The sequence below is a fragment of the Micropterus salmoides genome, unplaced genomic scaffold (assembly GCF_014851395.1).
Source record: "Micropterus salmoides isolate LMB-PRFRI ecotype aquatic unplaced genomic scaffold, ASM1485139v1 Ms_hic_scaffold_2, whole genome shotgun sequence".
Classification (NCBI taxonomy): domain Eukaryota; kingdom Metazoa; phylum Chordata; class Actinopteri; order Centrarchiformes; family Centrarchidae; genus Micropterus; species Micropterus salmoides.
In genome coordinates, this window is record NW_024041150.1 from 33,470,119 (window position 1) to 33,493,000 (window position 22,882).

The 22,882-nt window shown below is 39.5% G+C and overlaps 1 protein-coding gene and 1 long non-coding RNA gene across 2 annotated transcripts in view; one reads left to right on the forward strand and one right to left on the reverse strand.

The window, feature by feature from the left end:
* Positions 1 to 22,882, forward strand: part of LOC119913176 — a 261,699-nt gene that overhangs the window by 180,730 nt on the left and 58,087 nt on the right. The window lies entirely within an intron of this gene.
* Positions 18,196 to 22,882, reverse strand: part of LOC119913165 (cytochrome P450 26B1) — a 38,518-nt gene continuing 33,831 nt past the window's right edge. Inside the window, exons 6-7 of the mRNA XM_038732517.1 lie at positions 22,504 to 22,788; positions 18,196 to 21,865 (exon numbers count right to left, since the gene is read on the reverse strand). Coding sequence (XP_038588445.1) covers positions 21,473 to 21,865; positions 22,504 to 22,788 — 678 coding nt within the window. The 3' untranslated portion in view covers positions 18,196 to 21,472. The remainder of the gene's footprint in view (positions 21,866 to 22,503; positions 22,789 to 22,882) is intronic.

Sequence of the window (22,882 nt, forward strand, 5' to 3'; positions counted from 1 at the left end):
TGTGTTTCACCCTGCCAATTCAAAATCATACCTACAAATAAATCCACTGTTGCCTTCAGGTGACCTCAATGCTAATTGGTGCCCACTGAAAGATTTGGCAGTAGACATGCACTTCTGCTTTACTACTGTGAAACATTAGAGTTCATGTACAACTGAGTGGATAGAAACTCAGCTTCTCTCTCTCTCGTTGATTCTCATTCCATCTCTGATTGCATCTTTGATTATTGTGGAAAACTTTTAGAGGTCACAAACACACACACACACACACACACACACACACACTAGTCTCTGGGGAAGGGACCACAGTCTTGTTTGTCTCCATGCAGGCACGGGAAAGCAAACTGGAACGTACATTGTTTTCAAACAAGGCGCTCCCCGCAAATATCTCCCCCTCAGAGCTCAATGACTCAATGAGAGGGAGAGGATGTATTTCTATTTGTACATTATGGTGTGTGTGTGTGTGTGTGTGTGTGTGTGTGTGTGTGGGAGAGAGATCAGGCCAAGTGCCAAGGGCAGAAGTCACTTGCGCATAAAATAGTGAGGGCTTGAAGACTGGTGATGAAGCAGTACTTGCAATTGACCCTTTGCTAAGCCCTGCCCTCCTTAATTACTATTGCTAAGTCCAACAAACTGTCGGACCTGTTGGATTAATCACAGCGCTGTCATTGTCTATTACTGCACTCCCTGGAGAAATATTGTCAAATTTTTGGGAAAATGAAAAAAGCGATCTCAGAAAGAAGACAGAAGGGTTTGCATTATACATTTGAAGGTTGGATTCAGGCTGTCAAACTGACGTGAAACAAATAAAGACAGAGGCTAAAGGCTACTGATCACAGAGTAAAAGTGATATTATTATATTAAGGATCAGCACTGTTCCTGTACAGCTGGGTAGATCTCTGTTCACTATTAAAATCATTAAAAGCAAAAGGGTTATATAATGTTACATTCAGTAGTAAGTAAGCTAGCGTTAGCTAACTGACATTACATTAGAAACAATCCACAGCCTACAGTCACAATGACTACATCAACTTCTTAAATACAGTCTATGGCAAAGGGTCAATTCATGTCACACAGCTATGAAATTAGAGCTTCCGCCATTAAGGACTTTCTTCTCTTGGTTCCCTTGAAGGTGTGCGCTGTCAGGATGGTTTGCAATTGGCTAATGGTGCAAAATCATATGTAAAAGTCACTAACATTAAACTCCAGCATATTTACTTTGCCTGCGTGAGGGAATCAACTGATTGAAAAATAGTTGTCAATGCTAATACAAACCCAAACTCAGAAAGTGTGTCTACATGAATGGCAGTAACTTGGTTCCTTGTAAAACCCGCCTTTATATGCAGCTGGTCAAACATCTTGTCCGTTTTATTTCTTGTCCTTTGTTGCCCTCTTTCTACTCTTTCTCCTTTTATTCTTTTCCATTTTATCATTTATCTTTAATACATTGTCTTTCTCTAAGTTTAACACAACCATAGTTTTTCTTCTTTCTTTCCTCATCAGTCTTTCTTGTCTCTTATTTTTTCTTGTCCTCTCACTTGTCAAAGCCATTCTCTCTCCCGTTTCCATGTTTCTCTTCTTTCTTTTCTTCTGTTACTCTGTCATTTTCCTTTTCATCTGATTTGAATCATTCTTTTGGTTCTTTTTACCATGTTTTTACCTCACTGTCTTTCTCTGTTTCTTTGACCCTATATGCTGTCTTTTACTTCATCTCTTGTTCCGTCTCTCCTCCAGTGAGTAATTACCAGGACTCCATCTCAACTAATAGACCAATCACAGGGCAGCTTCTCTCAATTCCACACCACTATTTTGCATAACTGCTCAGCCTGCAAGAAGAGTGATGACTTTTGGGAGAACACACTCTCTGATGGACGTGTTCGTTTGTGTATGTAAATCCCCAAGCATATTTAGTTTCCATGTATATGTGTGCATTTTGTGTGTGTGTATGTTATACATTCAGCCCAATTTGTGCACTTACATGTGTGTGTATCTGTTTTTGTAAATCATTTTTGTGTGGATGCTACTGTGATTTTCCATGTATTTACATATATGTGTGTGTTCGTCATTTGCCAGTTTTCCAGCATCTTAAGCCCCCTCCAGTCTCCCGTGGCATCAGTTGAACTTCAGCAGAGGTCTGGGACACAAACCAACATCCCAGTTACTACATTAAAGACCATCATACCCGCTTTGCTCCCCAGCCAACAATATGACATCAATAATATTTTACCCACTGTCTCGCTTTCTTCTCCAACAATACATGGAGAAGATCTGGGATTTTAGATTTTTGAGGAGAGCAGGGATTCTTCTGGGATTTAGTGACAGTGGGAATAATAGTGAGATTTATAATGCTGGCAGAGAGTTGCTGAAGCTTACTTGTTTCGTGGCATTTTGAAAAGAATACCGGCTTGAATCGTGATACAGTCTTTAATTTAAATTTTCCCTTTTTTTCCTTTTGTATGTTTTTTTTATTATGTCTTATAAGTTAACTTACTTAATTTAATAAATGCTTATGCTGTTCAGAGCAGTTGTAGTTGAGCTGGTTTTGTGTGGTTTCAGTGTACTTTTAAGTTGAGCTGGGATATTTTAACCCAGAGCAAGCCTAAATGATGCAGATTCAGTGCAGCAGCACTGAGCCTGAGTTCACCTGCAATAAGACAGGGAGACAGAGTTAAGCTGGCAAAAAATTAATGAATGTTGCTTTTATTACTAAGACTTTTCCGAGTACTGGATCTGCACTGATACAGTAAGCGCTATGTCCAGGAAATAGTCACAGAAGCAGATACTAACAAAAGCTTCGTCCCCCTCCTTGGCTTTTATGTTACCAAACTAACTGCCGGCAATTAATACAGAAACATTACAACCTTAAACAACGAAACACATGTGCACTGTGTGACGAAGCTTAACTTGCTTAAAGCAGTAGGGGTGATGACTGACTGACACCTTAACAATACCACTCTCTTATCTGGTAAATATTAAGTTAGAAACAGCAGGCAGTTAGCTCCCTGCACATCACCAAGTAAAAGTTCAGTGCATAACCCCCCTAAAACCTCAACATGTCATTTTTACGAATTAAACAAGATACAACATGTATTTTATTAACAGTTCAATAGTGAGCTTTGGAGGCACAGATTGGCAGATTGTGTAACAGAGCCAGGCTAGCTGTTTTCCCGCCACTTGATACTTTCAGCTTTACTAGTAGCATTGTATTAGCCAATGGCATTGCAATGACATTAGCTAACTACTTCCTCTTCATTACTGAGGCTACCATTCAAACTGTCTCTCTATTCAGTTTGTGTTGGCACAGATACCCCGAGCAGCACAGATGCAGTGAAATAAATTATGAACATGTAGCTCAATGACAAGCTTTCAGCACTTGGCAGCTTTAAGATCTTGACTGCTTGAAATCTTGAAATGAAAATCACCAGCTTCGTGCATCAAAGAGCTCAAAATGCATTTAAAAAAATGTACTTGGCTTCTGTTAATTTACTTGGGCGAGCCGCCTGGATATTAGTACTGTATGGGAAATGCCAGTTTTATAAATTAACTCTTCATGTGTCAACACATGACAAACTTACATTTATAAGGCTGGGATTCGGTTTGTTAAAAGGTCACGTAAAGTTTATGGAGAGAATATTTTCTCTTCTTTTGTCTCACTTACACAATTTGAGTCCACACATTTTTGTCCAGTATTTCCTGCAAAAACTGTCAACTGTTACAATTGTGATGTGAAATATGGTTCGGAAACAATCTGACATAAAGACGGGAAGCATCCATTCCCCATGTTGGTCTTTTCCCTCTCAATTTTTTTCTTGTGGTTTTATTAAGAAATGAAACGTCCACTTGTTGAAGGAGCTGTATGCGCACCTGCATCTCAGACCAAAACAAATTAATTGTTTCACCAGACTCCATTGAGGAAAAACCTTTAACTTGCTGATCATAGGAAAACGCACTTAATCAGCAATCACCAACTCTTTTTAAGTTGAAATAAACCCTTAATTCACCGAAGTATTTTTGCTCCAGTCCTCAGCCGGCAGCTGCGAATTGGGCGGTAATGGCTGCGACATAATTCTTAGGGACAAATGCACCTGTCAAAGTAAACTTTACAACATTATGTAAAGGATGCCTATAAACATAAACATTTTTGTTAAACAGTAAGCAAATTTTTGTTTAACCAGAAACAGCCATTATATCGCTCTTACTCACCACCAGACTCAGTTGAAAAAACAGTAATTTTACCTCGCAGATCATCGTAAAACAGACTTAATTCAAACTGCACCAAAACAAAACTCATCAAAACCATTGTTGTAAGTCGAATACCACACAGACACATGGAGAACATGCAAACTCCACACAGAAAGGCCGGGACGTCCGGGGTTTAACCCACAACCTTCTTGCTATAAGGCCATAGTGCTATCCACTACGTCACCGTGCTGTGTATCTATCACCCTATCCATACCAAAACTCAATTTAAATCTTTAAAACTCGCTACTGTATGTTTACGCAAACCATTCTCATTCCCCAACTCTTCACATATGGACGCATGGTCAAGACCCATCAGCGTCAGTTTGTGACGCACTGGGGATCCCTATAGTGTCATAGTTCAATGCTTTGGGGGAAGCTAGGTAGAGTCAGTTTTTGACAGTAAAGGTAGATGAATGATATTTAACACAAAAGACTGAGGACATGGTTTGGGTGTATTGAGGGCCAGAACCCAGACTTTGAAGCAGGAGACTGGGGTTCGTGTCCCTTGTGAAACAAAAAGTCAACATGAAATATTTTAGTTAGTAAGTAAGTTACACGAGTTACGTAAATTGGGTAAGTTAACTTATGTGTTAGCTGACCTACATAGTTATTTTAACCCAAACCATGATTTTTTCCTAACCTTAACCAAGTAGTTTTTGTGCCTAAACTTAACCAAATTGCAACGTTTCACGACTTTAATAACGTGCCGTTTCAAAATGGCCATGTTTCGAAATGCTTGCATTTTATTTTGAAAGTCTAACTGGATTTTGCATATTTATTGTTGCTAACTTTACCGAACGTTGCATATTTGTTGTTACTAAGCGTTGCTAACTTGACCGCGGAGCCTTAGACGTCTAAAAATGACGTAAAGGGGGTACCCAGGGCGTTAGACAGCGACCCCAAAGGGCCTTGACCAAGCGTCTAAGTGACAAGTTGGTGTGAATCTGTTGGTTTATGTTTACCTGAGAATTGACCTCTTATGGTCATGTAAGTGAGGACCGCTCTTTTTTTTATCAATGAAAGTAGTTGCCACAGGTTACTGGCTTTATGGCCAAGGAAGGTTTGTTGGCATACTTCTTTTCACCCAAAAGAACTATATCCATGTACTATGCTGTTGGTGGTGTGATTTGTATTACAGTTGACCATAATGCTTTGTAAATAGCTTGCGTCATTTGTAGTTGGGTCAGATCATGTTACCACCACAAACAAACCGCTCCAGAATTCCTCTAAATGGTCCCAGTGTGTTTGTTTTGGTCCACATTTATGTAAAATTGGTGTTCAGATCCACCTAAATTAATCATACCAATGGGGACAACGACATTGACTCAGATTCAGTGAGACTAAACAAAGTAGGTTTGATAACTCTCTTAGTCTTGTTGTAACCCAAACCATTATATTTCTCTAATTTGAGTCCAGACCTAAGCTGAAGCTCAGGGTCACAACTAATTCCTAAAGTTCGGTGGTTCAGAACCCAAGATGTTTCCCTGCCTTGTGCCCAGAGCATGCTGGGATGTGCCCCAGCTGCCGAGCAGCATATAAAGTATGGGAAATGAACTCTTCACTTCTCTGTGTGTTTGTTTCTTTCTTCTGCTAATGAACAACAGTGCTGCTCTTCCCCATGCCTCCCTCTCTACATCTTTCTGCCTCTCTCCTTTCTCTATCTCTTTTTCCTCCCTCTCTCCCTCCCTCCCTCCCTCCGTGTCTTGTTCTCTTTTCCATAATAATTAGCTCCCCTCCAGCCCAACTTCAAACCCTGTGGTCGGAAATCTGCATTCCGAGGATGGAGAGAGGCTGAGGAAGATGAGGGGAGAAGGAGAGAGAAAGAGAGAGTAGGACAGAGAGGGAGGGCAGACAGCTGAAAGAAGCCATTGTTCCTTCATGAAAGCAGATAAGAGCCCAAGAACTGGAGGGCAAGTGTAGTCAAAATAGTCAGTGTGTGCGTGATGGCACTGATAGAGAAATGGAGTTTTCCTCAACAATTTAGATGTTAATGGGCTTATAGGGGAGGTTAGCAGGCATGGCCAAGCCACGAATCTGATGCACACCTCCTCCAAGCTTTCTCTTTTTTACCATTTTATCTACTTCTATTGTTTTTTGTTACATTTCTGACTCTCTCTTCTCATTCTCCCTCATGCCTTGCTTTTTCCATCTTTCTGTCATTCTTGCATTTCTTTCATTTTTCCATCCCTTTCTCCTGCTAGCTTCTTTCCCATCATGTTTGCTTCTTTGCTGCTTTACGTTTTTTCATCCTTCCCTTTATTTTCCTCCTATTTCCTCTAAAGTCACTTTCTTTTATTGCCCCCCCACCCCTTTTTTTTGCTGTTGTCTTTTACTTCCTTCGATTTCTTCTTCACTGTGTCCTCTGCCATTCTTGCTTGATCAAAACCTGTCCAAGTTTTGTTCCCTCTCCTTCACCTCAGCTTTATCTCCTTTTCTATTATGTCTTTCTCTTACTCTCACAATTTTCTACAATTTTCCTTCACCTCACTCTGACCTCCCTGTTTTTCTCTCCTCTATTCCCTCACATGTTCTCCTTCTCTCACACCTACAATATTTATCTTCACCTCACTCTTCTCATTCCTCCCTCTTTTCCCCTTTTCTCTTCCCATTATCTCCTCTTGATCTCATTCTTCCTGTTCTTTCTATCATCATGTCTTTCTTCTGTCTCTCTCCTGCATTCTCACTTCTTGTCTTTCTGTCTCACCTCAATCCTTTATCTCCTTCCTCTTTTAATTTTTCCTTCTTGAATTCATCACCCAACAATAGTTTCTAAGACTCCTGCTTTCTCTGTACCCCCCTGCGATTTATAGTGATTCATAAAAAACAGTATTAATTTTACAGACTGGCATGACATGCGAGAGATAACGAAGAAAATGTATTCATATAATTTGTGTTTTATTTTTCATCTGAAATGCAACAGGATATCTTACCCTATCTATCAGGATATACCTTTTTGTCAACCAATAAATTATCAACCAATCGTTTTTATTGATCAGCGCTGTACTCATCTCCCTGGTGATATGTGACTGGTAATGAGGTATATGAGGTTCAGTTTTCCCTTATCAATGAGCTCTACTGATTATGGACACATCTGAGTCCCCTCTTATGGTTTGGGGTTACAGAAAGATTATGAGAAAAAGCAGCAACATCAGTATGAAGAGATCAACTTTCTTTTTACTGGCATGTTAAGTTGTCATCATTGATCTTAAATCTATGCTTTACAGTTAGATAAATAAGTCAAGTCAATTTTAAGAGACTCTTTTTTCTGTCCTCAGACATTTAGAAGATCCAGCTTTCCGGTTTTATTTTGATCTCAGTTTTTCTAGGGGTTTTAGTAATAAATACCAGTCAGTGTTGTCCTCTTCAGATACAGTACTGTGCAAAGTTTTAGTCAGATGTGGAAAAAATTACGTAAAGTATGAATGCTTTCAAAAGTAAACATGTTCATAGATTATCTTTATTGAGTTTCAAAATGCAAAGTAGGTGAACAGAAGAAAAATGTAAATCAAATCAATATTTGGTGTGACCATCCCTTGCCTTCCAAACAGCATCAATTCTTCTAGGTACCCTTGTACATAGATTTTGAAGGAACTCGGCAGGTAGTTTGGCCCGAACATCTTGGAGAACTACCCACAGTTCCTCTGTGTATTTAGGCAGCCTCAGTTGCTTCCCTCTCTTCATGTAGACAGACTTGATGATGTTTAGATCAGGGCTCTGTTGGGGCCTACCATCACATCCAGGACTCCTTGTTCTCCTCTATGCTCTTCTAAGATAGTTCTTAATGACTTTCGCTGCATGTTTGGGGTCGTTGTCATGCTGTACTTCTCAGCATTGAAGAGACCTTTAATTCTGTCCAAATCCCCAACTCTGTTTGCAGAAATGCAGCCCAAACTTGCAAGCCCCCCCCTCCCAACAATGCTTCACTGTTGCCTGCAGACACTCATTCTTGGACCGCTCGCCAGCCCTTCAGTGAACAAACTCACACTCCGACTACTGGTTGGTCAGGGCACCAACAGTGAGGCGGTGGGATTTGGGAAGGTTAGCATGAGCATGTAAGCTGGTTACACCCATACTTCGATGGTTGTAAAGTGTCTTGGTGATATATTGATCTCATATGGTGATATTAGACTAACTATTTCTGGGAATCCCACCGTTTTCTGGTCTGTGGTCTTTAACTAGTCTTTGTACCATTTACTTGGTACAAAGACTTTATTTTAGGTGATCAACAATATGATCACCTTAAATAGAAATACATTATTCCCAATGAGGAATTAACTCTAATATAATGTAAACTTTGACTGTTTCATTATAATTTCTAGTTTATAGTACCACCCACCTGTATCTGGAACATGGAAAATGTCTCTTGGAATTAATTTGTAGGATTATGCTTGTTGCCCTGCGATGGACTGGCGACCTGTCCAAGGTGTACCCCGCCTTTCCCCCTAATGTAAGCTGGGATTGGCTCCAGCCCCCCGCAACCCTGTACGCAGGAAAAGCGGTTGACGATGGATAGATGGATGGATTGTGCTTGTTAATTTATGTTTCTATTTTATATAAATTAATCATTAAAGTCATATTCTTGGGACACAGAGATTAAACTGATTTCATTAGGCAGGTTGAAGTGGAGATGTAATGTTCTTAAGCGCTAATTCATCCACCAGGAAATACATTCTTGGGATAATCTGATTTACTGTAAATCACAGCAAAGGTCAAAGGGAGAGAGATTGAATACAAAAACACCTGCACTGACATCAAACACTGCTTGAATTGACACAAAATATCTGTAAATACAGGTTAAGCAACTACAAGGGCATGTGTAAGCGGATATGCAGAAACCAGACACACACACTGTACCAATACACAGACCTTGTCCCAGTGATGTCATAGACTGTCTGAACCTGATACTGACTTCATCAATAATTTAGAATCAGCTTCTCTCCGGTTAAACTCTTAAAAGAAAGCACACTGGCTATGACTTAGGTCCAGTTTCCATCTTAAGAAAACATACTGTCAACAATCTGTTTTTTCAACATTTTACAATCTTATATTGATATATGTTGATATATCTGTGTTGTTTTTTCTTCCCCAGTACACTCATCTTACATGTTGAGAATTAGTTAGCTCTGTTCAATGCTGTAAGAAAATCAGGGAATACATTATGTTTATGTGACAGAATACCAGCGTGTTGTAGTCGCGAGATGACTCCTTACAGTTGGCTTTCATGTCAGGTGGGTTTCACAGTTTGGTTTCACTTCCCACACAAAGTGAATACGTTTTGTATTTTCCTCCTCGGTCTTCCTCACTTTTTCAAAGGGTTAAGACTTGGTTTTGGGGTAAGAATTTTATATATAGTTGTTATGGTTAGTGACTAGGAAATGCATGTTATCATTGCAAGTCCTCACAAGTATAGAAACACAAACATAAGTATGTATTTCAGTGTGTCTGTGCTTCCTCTTTGAACTCAGTTTGACTCCTGCACCTGCTGTGCTTCAGACGCACCACTATGAGTTCACCTTAAGTTCATGACCCCTCACACACACACACACACACACACACACACACACACACACACACACACACACACACACACACACCTGTGGTAATCTCAGCTAATCTATGATTTTATCTTTCCATCATCACCTACCCGTCCTGTCACTTATTCTTATGTGTCATCAAACATGCCTTCCTTTTTAGTCCTTCACTCCCACACACGTTTCTCTTTTTTGTTTATCTGTATTGTGCCAATCACGTTATGCTCAGTTTCTTCCCTCTGTCTTTCTTCCAATTCTCAATGAGTCACACCTTTTCTCTCACTTTCTTTTATTAGTCTACTGGAAGAGAAACATTAAATAAACAAGGAAGTTTTAACACAACACTATCTGACCACAGTCAAAGGGAAACTTTATGATACGTGTTGCCAAGTTGATATGAACAGTTTGGGGACTTCTAGGGTTCATTGGCAGGTCTTCCTGTTATCCTGTAAAATGACAAACATAAATGTCTCTATCATGAGAGAACGGAGCAATGAATGTTTTTTGCATCAAAATCCTCTGCATGTATCTTTTTAAAGGGCCTGACACTAAACTGACTTGACTTGTTTCGATAACTTTCAGCCATGCTAGCAGTGTGACTCAATGTTAGTCATTGGTTGGCTGGTCGATCTTTCAGTCAGTCTACCACTTTGGTGTCTAAAATATCTATTGGATCTTTGTGGATTTTGGTTATCCCATGACATTCATGTAGCACTACCATATGGTCAACATTAAAATATAGTTTGTTTTATGACCAAATACCTTCAAAACTAAGGTATGTTAGCCTCAGCTGTAGGCCTTTTTTGTGCTAATTAGCAAATGTTAGCATGCTAACAAGCTAAACTAAGATGAAACAGTAAAATTAATAAAAACACTAATTAAACACTGTTAAACCAATTTAACGTATCAGAATTGACAAACAGTACCATGCATATTATGAATACATAATGTTCAGAAAAAATACACCTGTTTCCACATATTTGTTCAACAAGTGAAATACAGTGCATTAAATGCTCTTATCTGGGTTGAATCAATTCTCCAACTCTTTTTTAAACATCACTTGGAGAGTACTCAAATCATTATCACACAAGTTAAATAGACAGTTATTTGCAAGGTTTTATTTAAAACCTAACATGGTGATTAAAGTGATTTTTGGCTTAGGAATTGGACCTCGTTCTTTTAAGGTTTCTCTCAAGATGTATTCTCATTTGGCAGTCAATGAAGATATAATGCAATATCCAGGTTTTATGTATAAGAATTTATCTGAAAATCCAGAGAAGTAAAGCACTTTGTGGCTGAGTTTCGTTCTGTGTATATCTGGCAGTACAGAGACTGTGAAGTGATGGATGGACAGATGGGTGGATGGACAGAGGGTGCAGCATTCTCAAATGGGAATTTCTGGAGCAAACGATTACATGAATCAACTCGAAAGTCCTTGACATGAAAAATCTTGGAACTGTCTGTGTTTTCTGACGGGACTAAGAAGGCAAACTTCCAAATAACTTCCATCTCTGCTCGTTTCCTTTTGATATTGATTGCGAAAGAACTTTCAGCTGTACTGGTAAAGGCTAGGAAAAACAGAAACATGTCATGTTCCTTAAAATAGTTTCTTGAAGTACCAGCATTGGGTTGTCATTTGTGTTTTCCTTGGAAGTTTGTCATCGACAAACTGCAGCTGGATTTGCAGATGTGTGTTTTTCCACTGGAGCTATAGTCCGTTTTGTAAAGAAATTACGAACCCCGAGCAGTCCACACATGTTTGACAGGCCATCATGCAGGGAAACCCCGCGTTACTGCAATGAGGAAAGTGACACACCTCATACATACCGAAACACATGGCGATTTACCAACAGACATTCCTGCCTTCCAGGAAATATTGACTCTTGTTCAAGGGCACACCTGCAGGCAAAGTCATAAATGAAAGGAACAAATGAAGTGCATGTACACACATTATTTCATTAGACCTTTATGTGTCACTCTTTATGATTTAAAGAACAAATGATCTTGCAGTTTTAGCACTTTGGCAAAGAGAAACATTTTTAACACCAATTAAGACTGAGTTGGAAATCCTCCTACTGCTGGCAACAGTTTCTGATGCTTCCGGCTGCAGACGTTCTTTCTGATGAAAAAACATTCAGGTTTGCTTACGGGAAACAGTGTTTGCATTGAGATGAAAAAATTAAAACTATGTAAAATAATTTTCCCTCAAGACGTGCGTCACTTTATAATCCTTCAACAGCAGTTTTGCCCCGGGCCCCACATACACAATTGAAACTGCTGACGCCTCCCTTAACTTCAATGTAATTCTTTCCTGCATTTCAGCATACTAATACAAGACTAACACACACTTGTAGGCTACGACCTGTCTGCTGGCTCACACCAACTCTTCAGAATGCAATTACTAAGCTCTTAGTGTGCACTTGTTGGTCTCAAACTAAATATTTACTAATAGTCACACTTAGTCAAATATATGTTATGTGTTATTCAGTAAACTTCTTTGTTATGTTTAATGCCTGTACAGTCATCTGTAGCTTCATCAAACCTGGGAATAATTGTCACTGTAAACACAGGCATCTCTGCATCATCATGAGAATTTGACAATTCCCAAACATAATGCTTCAGTAAAATCAGCAGCATATGAACCCCAGCAGGGATGTACTGGGACAGAAATTCAGCACGGTACTTTGAGAAGGAGAGGCCTTTTATGTGAGCGCCGTGTGGGGGCGCGGAGAAAGATTTTTTGCAGTTATTTTTATATATATATACTTGTGTACAGTCAGTTTCATTATGAGGAGGACCTTTAAGAAACTTTTATGACACCCGCATCTTAAGTTTGTATAAGCAAGGCACCACTGACCTGAACAAGACCCGGTCAGGCAGGCCAGAGTCAGTCAGAATGCAAAAATAGTTAAATATAATCAAAAACTACAACACAGTCCCATAAAAATCAAATCCCTCATGTTCAGCTCTGAGTTGGTCTCTCCCTGGCTCACATTCCCCTGTGGTGGACCCTGACTCTGCTTGTACTGATTGTGCAGCTACATATGCATGAGAAGATCAATAATAATAATGCATTTTCCTATTCTACCTATGGATGATTGCCTACCCAGCCCTGCACACTGCTCCTGTACCTGTCACTGTTTCTGGGACCTCCTGCTGCTTCTCTTCCTCGTCCTCTTCCTTCTTCCTTCAACTGTTGTTTATAATATAGCCCATATAAATATATGATGCCTATACATAAATGCATATATAAATAATCTCAGGTTATAATAGAATTACTTATCAGTGCCTGTGTTGGGTCCTGCCTCATCTGCGCTGCCACAGCACCTTTCCACCAAGGAAGAGGTTGGTTAATTTGGCGAATTTAGCTGCCTCTTGTGCCACATTTTTGTCTTCTAAATTCTTATTTTTCTGGCACCATACTTTTTCCCCCCTCCTTCTTTCTGTTTGACATATTTACCTGCTCTGTTGTGCTTGTCACAACCCTGGGCTGAGTTTAGCCCCAACAAAACATATTGAGAGTAAACTCCTGATCTGCGCCGTTGAGCCAATCAGATTTCAGTGTTTGGACATTTTACCAAAAATCCCAAATGTAAACGTCAGGGTGGCCCTAGTGGAAAAGTTAGGGAACACCAGTGGTAGGTAGGATATGTTGTCTGAACTATAAATATCAGTACAAAGGTTTACATCTGACAGCAACATCATTAGCTGGTGGACCAACCATCCAACAGGCTAACATACCAATATTGCCATACCTAGAGCCACGCGACTTGTCTGAAGCAATTGGAGGGACAAATAATAGATCAAATAAAAGTTTTGCAGCTGACAAAGTGAAATCTCTATCATTCTTCTCTATGCAGATTCCATTTTTTAAAGTTTCTTATTTTCACTAATCCAACCTAAAGTAAACTGCTCAGACACATGGCATTTGGATTAAGTTCTCTGTTTCTATCTTTACCACATCATCTTGTCCTGAGATGGACCGTCACACATCTGCTCCCACAGCAGTGTGATTCTGTTGACTCAGTCCGCAGGCTGATCGGTTATTGTCTGTTCTCAGTATTTCTCACGATCCCTCGCACCTGCAGCTGTGTGCTTCTGCATCCAGTCCGGTGGATAATGACTGTGGTTTAATCCTGCAGAAGAAATGAAAGTCACAGCTCAGAGGGCTCTTTCTGCTTTCTCCACTTCACTCACTTTCCCTTTGTCCTTTCTTCCTTTTGTTTTTCTTTGTTCCTTTTTTTTACTTCGCAAACATAAGACAGAAATGTCTGTTTCCAAAAACACTTACACAATAAATCAGGACTGTCAAAAAACTACGGCATTGGTTGTTTGTTCAAAGACTTCCATTTTCCAGTCAATGGACTAGGACTGGGGCAATTCGTCGACATAGTCGACATAATCGATTACGTAAATACGTCGACTCGCATTACGTGCATCGATGTGTTGCTGCATCCGGTGTTAGTGTCTGTTAGTGTCAACCGTCTAAAGTTTGGGAGTATTTTAGACAGAGACTCAACAAGGTGCTGCTCCAAGAGCTCTCTGTGAATTGAAAAGAGCTTCACTGCAGCACAACTGCTGTCCACAAATACGTGGAGCAGCATGAACACGTGAAGCAAAAGTATCCTGGAGCACTTTGTCCAGACGGCAGCACCGCAAATCGCGTTTACTTTCTGTCTCCACACAAGCACGGCACATTTTCAGCACGAGGACACGTAGTCCGTTAAAATGTATTTTCTTCATCGCCATGTTAAAAGTAATTTCTGCCCTGTTGCTGTCATGGTAACATAATGGTACACCGTGTGTCATCTAACGTTCGGGCGTTTTATATTTTCTGTTTATTTAACAGCCACGTTTGAGCAAGAAAACAGCTGAATCTAACAGTACAGACGTGATACGTGAGTATACAGTGATTGTTTGCACAGTTGTTTTCTTTGCCGCACACTGATCCAGAAATACATTTGCTTATCACACTACATCACTCAATATTGAAATAAATCTATGTCAGAAACATTTAAAGTTTTAAATAAAGTAGCCTAATTAATGTCTGTTATTGTTATTATCACAACACATCAGTGAAGAGGAAATTTGATTCATTTTAAGATATGCTGCTTTTGTCATTATTCTAATGGGCTTCATCAGGATTCTTGGATAAAATATTATTGATTAGACATGTTTTTGATAATTATTTTGGATAAATTGGTATGTGAATTGAGTAATAGGAAACTTTTTTTTCTGTAGAATTCACAAAATTAGCCGTTAGATTAATCGACTTGAAAAATAATCGTTATGTACAGCCCTACAATCGACATCTTGCAGTTTTGTAAAAAATGACTGTCGCATCACAGTTGCAACAGTCATTGCAAAGTATCGTGATGTTGCTTTCAGTTAGGGCTCAGAGAAAAGTGTTTGAAATTATAGAATTATGGTGACGAGTACAAAGTTATCGTTTCCCATAGAGTCACAATTCCCACAGAAAGAAGCCAGGTTGAAATAAACTGGAATTATTCTAGTTGCCTTAACCAACCTGTTGAAAACAGCAAGGCCATGCTGTGGGCAAAATTACTGACTGAAAAAAGATATTCTGCCGTCCAAAACCAGTCCAAAACCCACCAAAGTTGTTGCTTTGAGTCTCAGTGGGCGCCATCTTGATTATTGTGCAATACCTGTGAGCTGCCTGCCTGCTCTCGACATTTCTGCAGAGAGCAAACGTGCTGCTTGAGAACACATGGTGTGACAGGAATGACAGGAATGTTGATGAATACTCACTGTTTTTATCGATATTTCAGTGTTATGTTATTTGGAACTTGGTTGTATGGACAGAAAAAGTGTTTTAAAGATATCTACCAATAAATCAACATTTTATCAGTAAATATTGCCAAAATATGGACATTTGCCTGGTATATTTTGAAAATGTTGTATGATAACCGTTGTATTTTAGTTTATTTTCATCAGATTTACAGTTACAATTGTATTCTACGTGTATTAGAAGATATTCAGTTTCATTATAAGCTTCTTTATTGCATTAAAATATAGCTTTTTTTTACTAGGTGAGGATGAAAATATCAGATTTTTTCTTTATTGCATCTCCATGTAGTCTGTAATAGTAAAATAAATATATTAATATACAATGGATTTATATTCCTTAGCTTCTGACTTTTCAAAGGAGACCAGAATTATGCATCTTGGCCAAATGGTTGAGGAGTTATTCATGATTCATTTTGGGTTTGTTATTTTAGGCATTTTTTCTGGAAAAAGGTGCTCGCGCCATACTTGTTTTGGTATAAAAAGTCATAGTTTTTGAAAGAACTACAGGTAGGTCGGCCCAAACATCTTGCATCAAGCATTTTTACCTTACTGCATTTTTCCACACCTGCACAGTACTGTATATATACTGTACATAAACAGTTAAAAGGATAACAAGTGGCATAGACCTTCATTCATGAAAAACATCAAATCATGTCCACACACAACAACCAATAGGACATGGAATAACCCACACACACACACTTTGTTCCCTTGAAGTGGTTCATCTTGGAGTACTTAGTGTGGCAAACAGTCTCTCCTGGCGGCAAAACTACAAACAAACAGAACTGAACTCCTTGTTCTTCCCACAAGATGTGCGTGCGTGTGTGTGTGTGTGTGTGTGTGTGTGTGTGCGCATTCACAAGGATTGTTTGTGCCAGTGCTCCTTTCAGTCGAAATTAAATATTCACATCGTGTCTATTTTGTCATCTATTTCCAAAATGTCTCATGTGCGTTTGTGTGTATTCCTTTAGCCAGGGTTGTGTGTTTGTGCACAACCATGTCTTTGAAGTGTGTGTAGTTTTTTACATTCGTGCCCATTGTAATAGCTTTCTCTCTTTCTCTGTCTCTGTCTTCCATCAAACTATAGGAAAACTCCCGGCGAACATCACAGCCTGTTTCTTCTTGATGTTCGCAAACCACAGTAATCTGCTGGCTGAGAAATAAAAACAGATACGGAGGCATTGAGATATCAGTCAGTCAGCGCGCTGAGAGTTTAAACCAGACCAGCAGTTTCTGTGTATTCCCCACATTTGTCATGTGGACCCTTTGAAGAGTTCAATAACAAAATGGTTCATATTTGTCAACAAACAGAAGACGTCACAGTTTACCGTAGTCTGTGGTCTTCTTCAATCCTATTTTTCTAAAATGATGTGGATCATGTCACCTTAGTCAAAGTGACATTTTATTCAGAGACACTTATGTCAAGGAACTGACCATTTATAGCACATGGTTGAACTGAATTGGACGAAAAAGGATGTTTGAGCAGCAATGAGGATTCTTATTGGAGACGGATAGATGTACCAATCACTGCTGGATATCAATCGAATGACATTCCCTATATAAGTAGGGGTTGACCTGTTAGTCCAAAGACCAAACCTTGCAAAGTGTGCAGGATATTTCCGTTATTATTATTCCAATGATGGCTTTTTTGTGGTGCACCTGTCACCTTGCAAACAACACTGCTGGGATTTCTGGGTATCCATTCAGTCTATGCTGAGCATTCATAGTAGTCTATACATTAAAGATTTGGGAGCTTTGGATCATTGTATCTACAAGAGTTATAGGATGTTACATATCTACACTTGGTATTCCTTTGAATTTTGTAAATTTTGGACCATCCTGAAGGATTTACGTCACTGCCAAAGCAGGATAGTATATAAAAGTGTGCAGACGGTAGGGTTATAAATGTCAGATGTATGAGGGATATGTAACATGTTTGACTCGAAAGTCAGAAACCAGACTGCCTCGTGCCTCAGACCACAAACGGCTCATGTGCAAATACTGCAGGAATTAATATTTCAACATAGCACAGAACTTAGCAGGCGGGTGTATAATAAAAAATACTGTTGATGGAATGATGCGTTGCTGCAGCGTTTGCTGCTATTAGCAGTTTATTTAAACTGACAGAAGGCACCTGGTCCCACTTGTTCGCCATCCACAAGTTTTCTGACTATTCTGATTTACATGTTATTGTTTTCAGTACTCCGAGGTTGTTAGCATATAAAGGCTGTCTGCCATCTGTTTAATTTGCATGCTGAATGCGCTTGTGCACATGCTTTGATTTTTGTTTGTGTGCTCGTTTCATGTGGTTTTATCAAAAAACACAAAGTTGTGTTCACACTTTAGTATTTATGTGTGCTTGACCAATTCTGGTCTACTGGAAGTGATGTGGATTTCTGGATCATCATTAACACCTTTATGTGTTTTTACTTTATCAGAATACAGTTTCAAAAGCTGCAGCATGTGGTAATGCGGAGTTTAAAAAACAAGTTGCTATTGGTTGATGCACTTTGAATCGATTTCCTGTTGTCTCTTCACCCAAAGAAAAAAAGCGTAAAGGCAAAATGGGTGCAGATTTTAGCACTTGAAATGATTAATATAAAATTCACTATTCAGATATCCTTTTACTTTATATTTTATTACAGGAGTACATTTAACAATCACGGTAACAAAAAGGGAATGGAAAAATGTAGAAGAAGACATTCATATTTAAACTAAATGAAATATTTTCCTGTAAAAAGAAATTCAAATATTATGTACAGAATGACTTAAGACAGGTTCAGAGAAACCAACAGGTGAGAGGAAGGGGAAGTGTAGTCGCATGGCACTTAAAAAATAGACATACCTCGCAAGTGCTTTCTGTTTTCCATAATTAATATCAAATAAAATGCAGTGATAATAAGTCTGAATAACAAAACAAATAATAATTATTACAGTAATCAAATCAACAATATTAACATTTTAAACACTGTTTACAATATAACTGAAATACATAACATTGTAAATACATCCAATATTTACCAAAGACCCTCTCATTTAGGCTAAAGACTCTAAATCTGTAATAGAATAAAAAATAGCATTTCAAATATCTTATAACAGCAATATTAATTGTACAATAACATTAATATTAGGTTATTAGTAGACGTAAATAGCTGATTTTCCCAATGGCTTGCTAAAGAAAGGAATATTGTACAAATTAATATACACTATAACCTATGAATGCTGTTTTTGCTTTCACAATTTATATATATATATATATATATATATATATAGTAAAAGCAAAAAACAAATCTCACTCAGTACAAACTATTGCAATCTAGAACTCTCAATTAGAAAATTTACACAAGAAAAGCAGCAAAAAAATAATATTTTTATATTTTTTATCATGAAGAAATCAGTGGTGTGGTTGGTAGAAAGAGTGAACAATGTCTAGCACAGGCAGAATCCATCTGGAATGCTATTGGACAACAGGATCGTCCAATAAGAAAAGCCTCATTGTGGTCCTTCTCTCTCAAAGGATTTCCGAAGTTTCCGAATTCCCAGAGTTCAGTTGCAGAAGCTTTCCCATATATATATATATATATATATATATATGGGAAACAATAAAAACAGATCTTCTTTTCCAATTATGGAACACACAAAGCTCTGAGAGTTCTGATTGTGCAATCACCTCAAACAATAAATCTCTTTTAGCTAATAAAGTTGCTTCAACCATGGAATTTATTTTGTTTTGCATTCTTAGCGTTGATTGGAGGAGCAGCAAGACAGAATGTCGAACTTCGCCACAGAACTCAAAATGGCTGCCCCAAGGAGGGGGGGGGGATAAAAAAAAGCACACAAATAAACAAACACGGAATGACAATGCAACACTCAAGCAGCATGTATGTCGGTTTCTCCTCTCCACCTTATCCCTCTATCTTTTCTCCTCGTCCAGCTCAGGAAGTTGTGGCAGTTTTTCGGAACAAGTTCTTTATATTGTCCTTGTTGCGGGATAAAAGTCACCGTCTGAGAGAGTACAATCTCAATGCAACTTGAAAGTGTAGTTTATGTATCAAAGCACAGTTTGAGAGAGTTTACAAAGCAGACCTGGACCTCATTACTGTTTGACCTTGATTCGGTTACTTTTTCGTGTGAGATGCCAACTACGAATTCCTGTTAGCTGATCCTGCTTGCACCACCAAAACTGCTTCCTTAGGGGGGGGTACAAAATGGTTGCAGAAGGTAATACGTCAAGTGAGAGTAAGCCCTATTTGAAACCCCTGATATATTTTTGTTTACATGGACAGAAAGCAAAATAATTGACAGCTTTTCAAAAAAAAATCATAATTATTTATGTGCGGTCAGAGTTAAATATCAAAAAGCAAAGGCTTATTTGCTATTCACCACAATGTCTACTCTGCACCTGAGTTCACACACCACCAAGATTATATATATGGGCAACATTTTGATTTAATGCTGGGCAAGTTGTGGGTAGCAGAGACTGAAGAAGAGAGGGTAATGCAAGGTTTTCACTGAAGATAAAGATAATAAGACTGTAGGATAGCATAGCCTCTTAATGCTTTTTTTTTAGATTGAGTGCAGTTTGCATTTGTCTTGACATTTTAGGGTTTTATCCAGATTTTAAGTTTGGAGAATGTAAAAGCCATAATGATGGCATCGATCTTCCAGCAAGGATTTACCTCCTCAACAAAGACCCGGAACATTTACTTAATCTAAAAATTCCCTTGTTCCTCTATTCATTACTGTAATTTTAAAATGAGCTCTGCAATTCTTACCCTTGATGTTTGTCATGTGATAACTGATGTTTATCCTACTGTACAACGCATAAAAAGAAGCAATATGGGATCTTAAATAAAAGAGGCAGCATTGTGAAAAAAAACAGCAGGAAAGGAGGACATAAAACTTAACAAATTGCCCATTTACATCAATTCAAAATGTTGTGTTTCTCCCCTTAAAATATGCAGCCGGTAAATCTTCCCCACCACAACTATATCCCTCATTTCTAAGCGCAACCCTTTCCTTCACTGCCTGAATTGATACTTGACCCTAATTAGAAGTACAAGTTTAAGCAAGTCAAAGTATGGACTGCATTATGGTACAGAGCCAATCTGACAAGCTCAGCAACGCACTCTATCTGTGCCACAACCTGATACCCAATGTGCTATTATACACTTGACTGCATCTGTAAGCTAGTAAACAATTAGAATTGCAATGGACCTTTGCTGGAAAACACAAAGCCACTACTGATTTCTGTCATTCTTTCAAATCTTTTTCCAAAAAGCACAAAACACAAGTTGAATCTGGATGAATTCTTGCTCGAAATCTAGCAATTTTGACCAGAAAATCTAGACCTTTCAGACTACATATCCGTCTCTTTTACCCTGCTTGACATCTGAAATGTTTCACTGCATCTGATTAAGCACAAGCAAAATGCTAAAATATATTCTCTCATCCTATACCCTGTTTCATCCATCTCACCTTCCTTCCACAACCATCTTTACTTTTTCTTTTCAGCACTTCATTTCACCAAATGTACCACCATACCTCTCTCTCTCCCATTGTGCACTACCCACATTCTCTTTCAAATTATATTACATAGCTTTTTTGTACATACATTTTGTTTGTATATTTCTTTTAAAAAATACCCATTATAGAGCATGATTAAGAACTTTTTTGGCAGCTTCTTCCTTTATCAGAGGAAAGTCCCGATCATCATCAGTTGTAACAAGACAAAGCCTTCCGCTTTTCTTTTAGTCTGAAAAGGAACCTCCAACTTGGCAGAGCAAAGGTGGAGAAGAAAAAATAACTGTGAAATTCTTTCTTTTCTTCCTTCAGTCTTCTCCCTAAAGACTTCTTCGATCACTCACCCTCCCTACTCGTTAACTCTCTGCCCTTCAAACAGTCGCTCCCAGCAGGTCTTCCGACTTGGCCATGATCTCGTTCTGGTTGGAGTCCAAGCCGTAGAACTTGACCTTCAGCCCGTCGACAGGGTGGACCACAGGTACCGTGATCACGCGAGGGAACTGCCGGCTGGCCAGCTCAAAACGGCTTGTGCATGCCAGCTCAATAGCGAGGATGCGAAGGAAGAGGTTGGCGAGCTGCTTGCCCAGGCAGGACCGGACTCCACCGCCGAATGGCAGGTAGTTGAAGCGCCCCTCTTTGTCTTCTCCCCGCTCCTGGCTGAAGCGGTCAGGGTCAAAGGCCTCCACGTCCTTGAAGACAGATGAGGTGTCGTGAGTGTCCCGAATGCTGTACATCACACTCCAGCCCTTTGGAATCTGGACTCCCTGGAGACAGAAAGACAGAGAAATTAAGCCAGTGAGCAGGTTTGTAAAGGTGTAACCATGACTGCAGGTAGATTTCAATCAATGCTGCGAAACACATTATGGCACATGAACTTGTACGGCCAGAGATTTTGTAAGTTGCAAAACATTTGATTCCAGTTCGCTGGCTAAAGGCTTGACTCGACTCTGGGGGCGGATGCACACACCGACAGCTGCGGACCTCACCGATGTGCCCTACGTCTTTTTATACTGCTTTCTGGAGTCAGCTTGGCGGACTCGTTTCACACATGCGCAGTAGATCGGTTGGCGCACTGGTAGCGTAGTCGGTGAGCGGACAGGTCCGCGTGGTCCTAAAAAAATGGGAGGCACACGGACGTCCACACAGACCCTCCTCATGTGGACCCTTGCGTGCTCACTGACGCAGAAAGTATAATCCTTGCTTAAGAATGGGGTACTTCTATTTGTACCAGTTTTGAATGCAGGAATGTTAGAATCAGTTGGGATGGCAGTTTGTATGTACCCATAAAAACTTGTGTTTTGGGTAGTTTCTTAAATGCATGATAAGAAACACAGATATTAAAGAGATATAAATCATTAAGTGGCTAAAGTATTCAGTCGGGAAGTATTCCTGGGCTACTCACGTCAAGTTCAAAGGTCTGCATGGCGGTTCGATAGGCCCCTGAGACTGGCGAAAAGAGTCTCAGGACCTCTTTGATGACACAGTCCAGGTACTTGAGGCTCACAATGGTGTCCAACCTCAGCTCTCCTTCAGGGCAGAGGCAGCCATTATGGAGAAGACCCCTGGCTCTCAGCTCCTCCCTCAGGCGCTCCAGGACAGCGGGGTGGCGGAGGAGCTGCATGATGAGCGAGGTGCTGGCGCTGGCTGTCGTGGCGAAGGCAGCAAAGATCAGCTCGATTGTCGACTCCTGTGGGATGACAGAGAGGCAAGATGGTGTATTAGTGCACTGGTTCCTAAACATTTCAGCTTGTGATGAGCAATGCCTACTCATGAGCCCTCAT